Here is a 13701-nt window from a genome sequence, read left to right on the forward strand (position 1 = left end):
TGAATGCTTTTACAAGCATTCACACTAATAAAAAGATTACAACAACAATACTGTGAATGCTTTTACAAGCATTCACACTAATAAAGATTACAACAACAATACTGTGAATGCTTTTACAAGCATTCACACTAATAAAGATTACAACAACAATACTGTGAATGCTTTTACAAGCATTCACACTAATAATATTAAACAACAAAAGTGCTCGTTTAATAGAAAAGCCCCGGATGTGATAAAAGATTGTTTGTCTGTTTGTCACATTTATCACATCATCTTTAATCATAATAACCAATCACTTCTCCGGTAGGTCCAACCTTCACCTGTTCACTCATGGTGTGAATGGGTGAATGAGGCAGTTGTGTAAAGCGCTTTGAGTGCTCAGAGTAGAAAAGCACTGTATAAGAACCAGTCCATTTACCACAAGGTGCCTGTGTTGATTGGTGCGGGTTCGATTCCAGCATCTGAGTTGCAAAGCAGGTGGGATGGGGGTGGCTAACTATACTAGCATCCATTAAAAATGCAACAATATAGTATTTTCATAAATTTACCTACCCAGGGTGTCCCAAAGGTGCTCGATGGGATTCATATCGGCTGGTCTAACACTGTTAATGTTCAGACACTTTGTTTTGCCATATTTGTTTGTATGTACTTGCTGCATTTTTAATGCCTCTTTGTATAGCTAATGCACTTCAACAAAAGACATAAAAGGCCTTTTTAAAAAGAAAAACAACAAAGCCACAGGGATGCCAGAGGAGGTGGAGAAGGAGTAGTCCCCCTGTTACTGCTGGAGTAGACACAGAGACACAGAGATGATCACTCCCTACTCATAATACTATTATTCAGACGGATAATGAGAAATAGCCACAATGGTCCCTATCATATTTCATGACATTGACATTACTGTGAGCAGAGTAACAGTGGAGCATCTACTCACACACACACAGTCTTATGTGTTACTGAGAGCAGCAGGAGGCTTTCTATCTATGTGTCTCAGTGGGCTCCTCCCCTCCCTGCAAGGGATCACCCAACACACCTGAACCCTCACTACCACTTTTCAACACCTTCTATCTGAATATATTTCTGTCTCTTTCTCCTTCTCTCTCACGTCTCTGTTCATCCCGTCCCTTTGCTTCTTCTGCTCCCGGCCACCATCTGCCATCTCTGTGTGACATGTGGAGACCCACCAGCCTGCCCTCAATATCTGTCACTCAGCATCTTTACACTTGTTCCTCTCCTTTATCTTCTCTTTTTCTTTGCTTCACATCTTGTCCTTTCTGGTTACATTTCCTTATATTTATTTCCTTTTTTGTTGTTTCCTTGACATTTTCTTCCTGCATTTGACCATTTTAACCTTTCCTTTTTCTTTTTTCTTTTACTTTCTTCTCTTTACTTTATTATAATTGCTTTCCTCTTCTTTTTCGTTTCCTTCCTTTAATTTTTTCAGATGTTATCTTTTATTCACATTACTTTCCATTCTTTATTTTAATCTAATTTATTTTCTCTTTTTTCCTTTCCTTCCCTCTGCTTTAAATTCAGACATGAAAAAACTCTCTTGGGATTACTGCAGATTGTTTGTCACTTGCTCATCTCATTCAGCTTGTTGATGACAAACTATAAATAGAATGATGCGGGGCTCAGGCGGCCCTCCACTTTTATATATTAACTTCCTATGGCCTATATAAGCTCTAACGAGGTTGGTTTACACAGTTTCTTCTTGTTGCTTACCCCACTTTGAGAGCATCAGGGAGCAGATGTGGTGCAGAAAGACCAAACTGGCTTTGCTCTCGTATATTTGCCAGTCCCTGGGGACAACTGAATGGCTTGTCAGTAGCCAGATCTGCGCTTGTGTTCTCGCTGGTGTTAGTTTACATCAGTTTGGGTTGAAGGTTTGGGATTTGGAAAAAAATACAAAAAGATTTGGGAAGAATCATGAGCTGTTATAGCCATATTTGTCATCTTTATTCACGAGATAAAAGTGTAAATAAACATAATGAAGTTCTTTGTGTAGCACATATCAAAATAAACATTTCACAGCCAAACTTATTATTTACACACTAGAATCCAGTCATATAGGCAGGGAAACAAAAAACAACACAAAACTTTCTGGCATATTGTTTAGATAACAAGTCCAAAGGAAAACAAAAAGTACTCCAAGTGAACTTTTTCTCTTTTTCCTCTGAGATGTAATTAACGTTGTTTACTCTGGAAGTGAGTCAACTTTTATCGCTGAATTCTTTCTACTAACTATGAATTTGTTTGAGTGTAATTACCAGCACATACCCTGAGTATACAGGATATTTTTTATTATTTTCATTTGGTAGGACACTGATCTGGATGCTTCTGTTGTTACAATATAGCCTTCTGTGACATTAAAGAGGTCACCTGATTCTATTAGCACAGCATTGTTGTATGTCATTGTTGTAAGGTAAAACTTTGTCACAGCCTGGCCTGCAGACTGTGTGGAGGTTGTGATGTGGACCCAAAAGCAGACAACACAAAGACTGAATGTAACAAAAAGCGAGCCTTTATTGTGACTGATTCAAGACATAAACCAAATGAGAAAATAAACTAGACAAGAGCTAATCATAAAACCTAAACTGGGAAAACTAAGACATGGAAATACTTGGATAACTTGAAGACATGGAAACACAAAGGACGGTTAACAGACAGCCTGAAAACGAACAAATGACAACTCACACCATAAATCTCAAGAGGAAACACATGGGGAACACAGCTGAGGCGGATAAACATAATGACACAGGACGAAGCTAAACTGAACACACTGAACACAGGACGTGACACTGTCAAAATAAAACAGGAAACACTAAGATGGAGACAAGAATACGTGGCTTGACACGAGACCGGGAGGAAGGAATGTACGAGGGTAACAAGAAACACTGAGGGAAATACAGAAAAAATTAAGAAAGATGAGACACGAAAGGAGAGGGGAGGGGACAGGCTGGAAAAAACATGCACAAAGCACATGACAGACAGGGGAGACATGGAACGAAACACAAGGAGGGAAACATGTAAACAGAAAAGGGAGATGAGGCACATCGACAAGAAAACAGAAACAGAAATATAACTAAACTTAGAAGCAAAGCCACGTCTAAACTCAGTACTAAATATCAGAAAACTACAACACTTTAACCCCTGGATGTAATGCAGACTAAATCTTTATTAACGTTACTGCTTTTTAAACTTGATTCTGATCTTATTTTCATTGCCATTCAGTGTCCCATTTCCCATTACGCTTTAACTTTATTTTCTTAGTTTGTGGACAGAACACAAGTCTGCTGATTGATTCAATACCTTTTAGTTTAACCTTTACTCCTGTCTCAGCATTTTAGACAGATTGTTCTTGACTGGCTCACAGTATTTATAGTTAATATTATAAATTAAGCACACAAAAAAACTACAGTTGTGAAAATATGTATGTAAAAGTATTTCTGTAGGCTGTCTGAAAGTGCGAGTGTAATGTGTATAACAGTAGTCCTGTCACATTGTTCGTCTGTTTCAGGTGTAGGGAAATATGTATATGTCAAACTTTTTAATAATTATGCAACACAAATTGTTTAAAGCAAACATTATTTAAACAGTTGGCAAAAGTTAACTAAGAATTTTGTCTAAATTCTGAATAATGGAGCTAAATTAAGCACAGTCAACTTTCTTTTGTTTATCTGCTTCAAATGTTAAAGTAATTTTAATGAAATTAGGTAATACTGTAATTTAAAAATTAAAATGTATGTGTTAAAAAAACCCAAACCTATTTATTTAGAAGGTTATTATTTGGATGCACCCATTTCAGGTCCTTTCGTAAAACTAAAAACTGTCCGTACACCAGTGAATGAATGCTGTGGTCTTTGTTATTGTCATTTATTTCTGTCTGTAACAGACAGCTGCCCCATCCTACTACAACACTTGTCACAATTTCAGTGTACAGCTGGGACTTTTACCTCAGCTGTTTTCCAGTTTAGAAAGTAGAATCACATAATCAACAGCTGCATGTTTTAACTGTTAGGTAACTATTTGTGTACAGTATCTCATTGTCACCACTGCATTTTCTCCCCCTTATTTGGATCTGAATGTCAGGGGCAGTCTATGCAGAGATGCCCAGAGCACCTCCAGCTCATTCAGGGAGACTAGTTCCTAAACCAAACAAGAGGTATAATCTCTCCAGCATGTCAGGGGTCTGCCCTGTGGACTCTTCCTGGTAGGACATGCCCCTGAATGTCTCACCTGGGTGACGATGAGGGGGCATTCTTCTCAGATGCTCAGACCACATCAACTAGCTCCTTTCGATGTGGAGCAGGAACAGCTCTACCCTGAGCTCCTCCCAAATGACTGAACTCCTCATCCTCTCGGATGAGGAGGAAGTTCATTTTCACTGCTTGCACCTAAGACCTCAAGTGACCATAGGTCATCAATAGCTGTCTGCCACACCACTGACACTATACTGTTCCTGTCTGTCAGTTTCGGCTCCACTTTCACTTCACTCATGAATAAGACCCAGATAATCCCAAACTCCTCCATTTGGGCCATCAACTCATCCCATAGTGGGCAATCCACCCTTTTTCAGCCACTCTGCAAATCATCCTAGTGCACGCTGGATGTCACCTCCTGATGAGGTCAGAAGAACCACATTGTCTGACAAGTCTGATCCTGCCAGAGACCATCTGCCACTTTGCTGCAACTGGAAATGTATGAACAGAATCAGTGACAAAAGGCAGCCCTGGTGAACTCCAACTCTCACAAAAAACAGGTCTGACGTGCTGCCAGCAATGAAAACCAAGCTGTCACTATAGTTGGACAAGGACCAAATGGCCCATAATAATTGGCCATTCATCTCAATTTAACCCTAACCCCTTCTTGAAGACCACAATCCCAGTCTATCAATTCAGAGACACTGTCCTTAACCTCCAAGCGAAGCTACAGAGTGTTAAGTAAGACAGCCCTACAACATCTAGGACCTTAAGCATAATTTATGGTCCTGCAAATGTGTCCATCTAATATGCATTCGCATTTGGACAGGGGGGAGATTGGTTTTCAGGCACCCTAGACATGCTCCCATGCAGTCTTCCAAAGTACTAAGTGCGTGTTGCTGGAAGCAGATAACATGTGCATCTGCCAAATGCTACATTCAGGGGCATGTCCTACCAGGAAGAGTCCACAGGGCCTACTTGGTTGAAACAGCAGATTTCAACAGGAATGGGAGGAGGACAAAAGAAATTTCAAAGATCAACATATGCTGTTTTTAGACCAGCAACTGGTCCACAGGCCGGTTGTACCACATACTTTGCATGACTCAGATGCAGGCAGATGATCCATCCCCGTCTGCCAGCCGGCTGAGAAAACACTACCTCTGCTGGGCCACAAATTCCACTCCAAGGGACTCACGGTGAATTTCTACCCCAGAGTCCTAACCAGCCAAGCTGGATAGGACTACTTTTTCATCTCGATGGCTCTCTTAACCACCAGTGTACATCTGAACCTTCTGGTTCTGGGGTTAATAACATGACATCTTACAGCCACAGTTCTACACGCACTAGCTCAGGCTCCTTCTCACCAGAGAGGTGACATTCCATGTTCCTAAAGCCAGAGTTGTCAGCTAGGGACTGGAACAGCAGCACCTCCTCTCCAAAGCCTTCAGTGCTATGATCGACTATGCACCAAGTGCTAGCATCAAATGCCTAAAGCACCACCTGCGAGCGGTGAGCCGACAGAAGGGTAGGCCCACGTAATGCTTTGACCTAAGGCCTAGCCACCAGGTCAGGCTCCAGACTGGCACCCTAGAATTATTCCAGGTAGGGTAGCCATGTTTAATTGTGCGTTTTTATCATAGGGTTTTATCTAAATTACTCTTAATCAGGCCCCTCACCCAGGACCAACTTGTCTAGAGAGATTCTTCCAAGTGTAAATTGGTCCTGATGACCGATCTGACAGTTTGGTCCATTGCAACAATATTTTGGCCAAATTTCTAATTTAATTCAGGATATGACAAGTGAGTGGAATTGTATTTTCAATCAAATATATAATAAAATGTATTAAGATTATAATGTTTGCTTGTTATTTTAATCATTTGGTCAACACACACAACAAGAGCTTAATGAAAAGGTACAGAACATGGATTCTCTACAAACTTGGTCACATCAAGGAACTGAAGCACTAAAATTTCTTGAATTGTAGTCACTATGAAGATTTCTTCAGTCACATTTTTAAGTACTGCTGTGGCTTCATAGTGTAGTGGTTTTATGCATTTAAACAAATCCCTTGGAGGTTGCGGGAGGAAGAGCATCCAATGTAAAAATCAGCCAAATAAAATATGCTGATGTACCCACTGTGGAAAATCCTTGTGAATAGGGGAGCTTTTATTTATTCTGGTTTGGAGGAAGAGTACAGAACATTACTGACATGTTTAGTGATAAAAAGCAGCTCCAGAAACTGTTAGAAAATGTTCATGCTAAGAGATGTTGTGTTAATGCAGCTACAGATGAAAAAAGCAAACTGTATTTTACATATGCTCATCTTACTGAGGAAATATTATTGTATGTTAAAGCTGTATTTTATTATAGTTGGTACTGCTAAATGTGCTATATTAAAGGCCAAGTTGTATAAATGTATTGTCTGATTTTCTTGTCTAACCATTAAAAATAAATAACGAAAAAAACATTTTTATGTAGGGATTAAATCACTCATTTGATCTAAAGCAAACATGAGGTTAACATGAGTGAATTAAGACATTTCTACTCAAAATAATTGAGATAAAATTACCACTTTAATCATTTTCACAAACATTAAGCGTACTAGAAAAAATATATCTGGATTTAGACGATTTTCTGTTGTGCGTCTGGATAAAAATTCCAACTCAGCTTTTTCATTGTACATGTAAGTCATACAATATTTTTACCAGTAAATATAATGTTGTTTTTATTGTCTTCAGCTATGGAGGAGCTGGATGGAGATGAGGTCAGAGTTTCCTCAAGGGGACGCTTTGCTGAGAGAGACATCGTCCAGGTGCACTGTATAAGACATATCCACACTTATTTGGTGTTTATCAGTATAAAACTATGTAGAATTATTTTTTATCAACTGTCCAGAATACAGCCCCAATCAAAACTCAATCAAATTTATTTAACCTTCTTAACTGCAAAGCATTCTAGTGATGTCAACAAATGTATAGATGTTTATGAGAAAAACACTCTTTGATGATGACTAGCTAGCTCCACGCTATCAAAATATGTGATTTTTGAAAACTGTCGAAAAAATGTTTAAAGTGTTGACAATTAGGGCAAAACCCCCAAAATTTTCAGATACATGAAAAATTACTTACAGTTTATGATTTACTGTGATTTTTGGCAGGTCATTTTTTGTGAATATTTCAATCTTAGAGCAAAAAAACGTTACCAACGATGATCTGAAGCCTCACAGTTTGAGCTTGATGTACTGTTATGTCAATACATCTGCAACATTAAAAATAACTAGAAAGCGAAAATTTCAGAAGAAATTTTAAGTGTGCCTATGCCGCTGCTAATCAGTGTAGTTTGCCATTCATACGGCTACAGACAGCAAAACTCAGAAGAGCAGCCATTCTCCACCATGAACTATGGTAAAAACAAAGACCGCCCGTGCCTCACAGATGACAGCTTACAGTTTGGGGTAAAGATGAGGTGACTGCGTATAGCCCCGATTTGCAGACGCTGTGCACACAGGTTCATGAGCAGAAGTCCCATTGTACCAGGGCAGACCCCGACAATGTTTGCATGAACACACTTTGAAGCATTACATTATGGACCACTTTTCACACATGGTTGGTTTACCCACACAGCCAGCTGTAGCTTTTCAACTCACAGCCCGACACACACCCTAAAAACAGCCGAGAGAGCACAGACTACGCCCGAGAGGCGTGATTGCCGATGCCGCTCAGGTGGGTCCACCTCCCCTGCAGCGGCACTGCAGACCACGCCCCGCCACACACATCAAACACGTAAAATAAATATTTATGCACTTTTGCATTCACTTTTTGTTTTTTATTTTTACACAGTGTTCTGAATGATGAACAATGGTCTACAGCCAATCTTGTGTATTATTATACAAACTTTGGTTGTAAGATTCAGATAACTATTTAATAAAAGCTAAATATTTTATATGAGAGTAAGAAAGAAAAGTATATCTTTGTGTCCACCTTTCTCTGTTAATGCCCTACCTGGCCCCCTGGCAAAAGCTTTGCTAGATCCGCCCCTGCACAGTTACCAGCTGTCAGCTACACAAAAAAAAGGAGCTTGGTGTATATTTGTCTCTCAGAAACAGTTCATAACTTCCCTTCAACTCATTCATGTCACCTAAAGGGTAAACCTGTTTCTCCATCACCAGTTCAGCGCTGATTCAGTAAGGACATCTCCTGGTTTGGACCAGCCCTTTTTTCAGCTGTGGCTCCAGCAAACATCAGCTGATACTAGAAATTAAAATCAAATGAATTCTAACAACAGCTGATCAAGCTTAAACGTGCTGCTGTTGTTTAGCGCGATAAACAAACGAGAGAAAAGCCGATCATTGATCAGTCTCATGACTGAAGTTTCAACAGGCGAGAGAATGACAGGGGAGGCTGTCATAAAGTTCAACATCGGTAACATCGGTAACTTAGCACGCACACAGCTGTATAGAAACGCTGTAGTGCTAGCTAGCACGCAGTACGAGTTATTGTAAGTGATTGAAAAAGTCAGCACAACGAAAATAAACTACACCTAAACTCGGTTTATATCTGACCCAAATAGAGTGCAGTTCATAACTTCTTACCTGAAATTCAGTTCACCTCACGCTCCTGCCTTCGGTTTCCCTGATCCACGATTGACCTCCGTGTTAGCAAACACCGGTTGATCGGCAGTCGCCTCACCGCCTCGTATGTGTCATTCGCGGCATGTCCTTTCTGTCACACACCGGTGGATAGCTGCCCTCTGTTGTAGCTCCACCACCAAACAACTTAGTTATTTTTTCCACATCGACCAGCATCATCGGCCCATATAAACGAAAAATAAGTCCAGCTAAGACACAGACCCTTGCCGAGCGATCAGGTGATGAAACAAATTTTAGCCACCTCACTGTCAGCCAAGCCTGGGTGCTTTTTCACGAAGGGTCGCTAGCGACGCTAGCTAGCTAGCCGGCTATCAGCAACACGTAAGAGAATTGTCGCTAATATGGGATGTCTTGATAAAACAAGCAGATATTTGAAGTTTACACACCTACATTCTCGCCTGAAAATATCTTAAAAGTTTATTTTGTGACCTAGAAACACTAATAAAAGACATATAAAACGAAGTGGTGGCCGCCATTGTTTACTCTGTAGAGGCGTGCTATGAATTGTGGGTTATGGAGTTTCCCCCCCCAAGCATAAACCTTTTTGGCTGTACTACTCCGGGTATACCACTAGAGAGAGCCAAGACACCACAAATGAAGTCTGTTTCTATGGGGCCAAAAGTAGAATCTTTCTCAGGAGCCTAGAAATTGGCCCAAATTTGCACTCAAATCAAAATATTTCAAAAACTATAAAAGTCATAAACACCAAAAGTCATACCATACTAGTCCAGCTCCAGCCGCACAAAATGATCTAACATATGTAACCCTATTGTCAAAACTGTTTGGCAGAGGAGCGCGGGAAAATTTTCACTAAAATATTAATATTTAAAAAACTATAAAAGTCATAAACACCAAAAGTCATAGCACACCATTCCAGATCCAGCCGCACAAAATGACGTAACATATATGAAGCAAAATTTCAGGCGGAAACTGAAGAACAATAATAATAATAAGAAGAAGAATAAGAATAAGAAATCCGACGAATAGTAATAAGTGTGCCTCTTGGCATAGGCACACTTAATAACTCCTCGACTGAATGAAAGTGTATTAGCAGCACCTTAGATGCTGAAGGAACCTACAAACACCAAATGAACTGAACAGCCACTTTTGCCTCCGATCCAGTTTGTTCCTTTCCGGGACTACATCGACCGGTCAGGGAACCAGGTCCTGAGCATGGCCCGACTGGCTAAGGATGTCCTGGCAGAGATCCCTGACCAGCTGCTGTCATTCATGAAAAGTCGGGGGATTGAACCCCGCCCCCCCCTGCCCATCACCTCTGACTCCCCCTCAGTGTCCACCACAACTGCAACCAATACGTGTACGACCAAGCACTGCAACCCTCACCCCTGAGAGAAGGACAGCAGGCAGAATGGAGCAAGCTGTTTGGGCAAAGGGAGGTGTGTGTGTGCATGTGTGTGTGTGTGTGTATGTGTGTGCGTGTGTGTGTGTGTGTTCCAGGGTTTTCAAGGTTGTCTGACAGAAACCAAATCAGTAAACTGAACGTAAGAATTCCTTCTGAAGCACTGACTATGAGGATTCCTCTGCAAGACAAGAAGCATAGAGAATAGATTTTTAAATCTTTTTTTATGTTTCTGAGTTTTTGTCAGCATCTATCACAAACACTCTCCAGGTATAACACACTATTCTGCACAGACACACGGGCTCCATTCAAATCTATTGTTTCCTTTGTCCTTTATAATCCACTATGGATGTTTTGTTGACTTTTCTTGCAAAGGTGGGAAGTCAAAAAATTCTACTACTGGTCTTGTTCACAGTCTGCTGTAATAGAATAATAAATGCTGTAGCAGCCATCTAAACTGATTTCTATCAGCTGTAAAGAAAGACAGCTCTGAGGGTGATATCCTTTCCTTATTTGCTTATTCTCAGGGTGTTTCAGTGGCTCAGCAGTAACACAGAGGACCTGAAAACAAAGAAGCAAGAAATAAATTAAATCATGTCTTGGTTCTTGCAACTGAGACCCAAGGAATACTGGCTCTTTTCTTAAAATTATATGCTGTCTGTTACTGTAGAAAATGAAACTTGTGTTTTAGTTTTTCTTTAGCAAAGGCATGGAAATTGCTCTCCTTTTCAAAGACACTGCTAGAAGACAGGGCAAGTTTAAAGTTAAAATCCCCCATGGACATGAAGAGAGTTGCTTGTGAGCACCTCCTAAAAGGAGTAAATGTACAAGGGTATGAAACCAGTCATCCCCTGCTCCTCTGCACCTGCAGCCGCTGTACAATTTGAAAATATGGAAGGGCAGATCAATTCAGCCCTGGTTAAAAAGTTGAACATAGCCGTGTCTGTGAGCTCTGTACCCAGTCTTTATCTAAACTGTAAATCTCCTGGCTGTGGCTGTCATTTGGGATGAATCATGCATGAGGTAGGTGCCTCAGGTCCTGAAACTGTTTACAGCTTGTACCTGTTTAAAATGAAAAGGGTTTGCCAGTGCAGATTTTACAGACCTGAATGCTTCAAATGTAGCAGAGAGAATGTGTGGGAGAGTTAGGGTCAGCTTTAACTTTGAATTTTTCCAAGAGTGGGAAACACCAAGAAGAAGAAATGGAATGTGAGGTTTGGTACTTAGTGCTGCATTGTTCAGTGTGCACTCTTTATCTTCATCATGCATGCCGAGTTCTTGTTTTTTTTTCTTCTCATACCCTGTATTTTTTATTTTCCTTGCTTTTGTTGTGTACATGAATGATTTAAGCAAAAGAGAGCAAGTGCTTGAACAGAAAACCTAAATTTTTCATTGGTGGTCCCAAAGAGCCCAACACACTGCAGCTTACAAGTACACAGACAAAACAAATGCAAGATTAAAGCAGGAAAAACCAGCTGCTGTGTGGCCAAGAAATATGAGAAAATGCAACAAATATATTAATCATTATTAAAATATTATTATTCGTCAATTCACTTTTCTCATGCCTTTTATGCTCCTGTCTCTGTAAGAGCCCTTCATTCCTTGAAATTCAATCTTCTCACTTGCCATCCTCTGGAAAGTGACAGAAACCACCCAGTGCTTGAGAGCATTGCTCGAATTTTGTAGGTGTGACCATAGAAAGAAATCTGGTGAGCTGATGCCAGCTCATTGCAAAAGAAACATTTCCAAGTTCCTTCAAAACTTCGGGAACTGAACTCTGTTATCACGGTTAACCCCCCATGTAGCCACCACCATCAGTTTTTGAAGCCAGAAGTGACCATATTTAGATAAGAGGGTCAAGTTTAACTTACCAGCTAATGCTAGCTTGGTTGAGCAAGGTGCATCGATAACATGAATCAACAAAGACAGCACCGGTTTAGCAGTGATTCAAGCTCCCTGTAGATGACACACCTATTAACCAAATCAGCACCAACCCTAACTTTAAGTATTTTCAAAAGGTTGAATTTAAAAAAAAAGATGTACTACCATAGCTTTTATGAAGGGAAGCCTATTCATTCAAGCCTGTTCTTTTTCTACTATACATGCTTTTTAATGGTGTAGAGACGGGCATTTTAACATGGGAGGCAGTGAGGTTAGACTTGCTTTTAAAGCCAGCCTCAAGTGGCCATTCATGAAACTGCAGTTTTGGCACTTCAGTCCTGGCTTGATTTTGTTAACCCCATTGTTTCTGTTTCTGGTGTGTTTAGTTTTCAGTTCAAAGACAGGCTACACATGAATGTTGCTAGTAAAAAGGTGCACAGTGCTAGAATTACAAACATATAGTTTGTTAGGACTTGTGTCCTGAAACTCCAGCATATTGAAGGAAAGAGGATCTGCCACTGCATTAGAAACACTTTTATCAAACTTGGTATATCACTAGCGAAGAAGTGGAGAGATGTAATGAGACAAGATGAGGTCAAAGTTAAATAAGATATAAGAGAAAAGAATTTGATTTTGTGCAGTGTGGGTTCTGTCCAGTAGCATATTTGTATTAGGATGTGTTTTTAATAATTGCAATGGATTTCTGTATTTATAGTATATGTTGTAAAATGGCTCCATTTTATTGGTGTTTGTTTTGTCCGTTTTCATCTATATTCTAACATTTTAGCCTTCTGAGTTTTTGCAACGACAGGATCTTTACTGTTAGGTGGGCTCTTTTTTTGGTACCACTGCATAAAACAAATACTGTGAAGTTCCATCAATTTTTTTTGTTTTTTGTCTCTGACCTTTTTATGTAAGCTCAGCAACAGTTTTAGAACGTTCAGCCTGGCTATGTCACAAAAACAGAAACAATAATAACAACAATAAATGGATTAAATTATATTTATCTGGATTACTGAGTATTTGTCACATTGTATCAGAAAGGAAATGGACATGCGGCCTTATTTCTGTCATAATCCTGCAAGTAAGTGTGAGGGAGGACTCTATTTTTATATGACAACACGAGGAAATATGTTATTTTGCATGCTTATATGGCTGTTATGCTGCTAATGATTGTACTATCTGTATTCATATCTGAAAAAGATTTCAGACAACATTCCTCTGTGTGTTTACTTGTGTACTGTGCAGAATCAATCCTTCTATTTCAGAACTGCCAGCCTAGTAATCCAGCACATAACAGATATATGAATAGTAGGGTAGATTTATATCGAACAACGTTTAAAACATGCATGTTTGTGTTATGACTATATGTAAACAAACCCAAAGTCACATAACCTGTTGGATATTTTTGTATAAAGCATGCTGAGCTTTCTACACAGTGTGTACAGGATGAGGTTATTATTTATTGCTCACCAGTTCCATTTGTTATGTAGAAGCTGCGTGTAAATATGTTAAAGTGATGTACAGAATATTTTGTGAAGTCTTCCTTCTTTCCATTTTTTCACTCTGTTCCAAATATCTCTTTGATTTTTGTTTCCACTTGTGTTGGT

The 13701-nt window shown here is 39.7% G+C and overlaps 1 protein-coding gene across 1 annotated transcript in view; it reads left to right on the forward strand.

Moving 5' to 3' along the window:
- Nucleotides 1-13606, forward strand: part of LOC116317977 (copine-9) — a 269801-nt gene extending 256195 nt beyond the window's left edge. Inside the window, exons 20-21 of the mRNA XM_039612659.1 lie at nt 6941-7014; nt 9973-13606. Of these exons, the coding sequence (XP_039468593.1) occupies nt 6941-7014; nt 9973-10200 (302 nt within the window). The 3' untranslated portion in view covers nt 10201-13606. The remainder of the gene's footprint in view (nt 1-6940; nt 7015-9972) is intronic.
- Nucleotides 13607-13701: the final 95 nt, after the last annotated feature.

This window comes from Oreochromis aureus, linkage group 5 (genome assembly GCF_013358895.1).
Source record: "Oreochromis aureus strain Israel breed Guangdong linkage group 5, ZZ_aureus, whole genome shotgun sequence".
Taxonomy (NCBI): domain Eukaryota; kingdom Metazoa; phylum Chordata; class Actinopteri; order Cichliformes; family Cichlidae; genus Oreochromis; species Oreochromis aureus.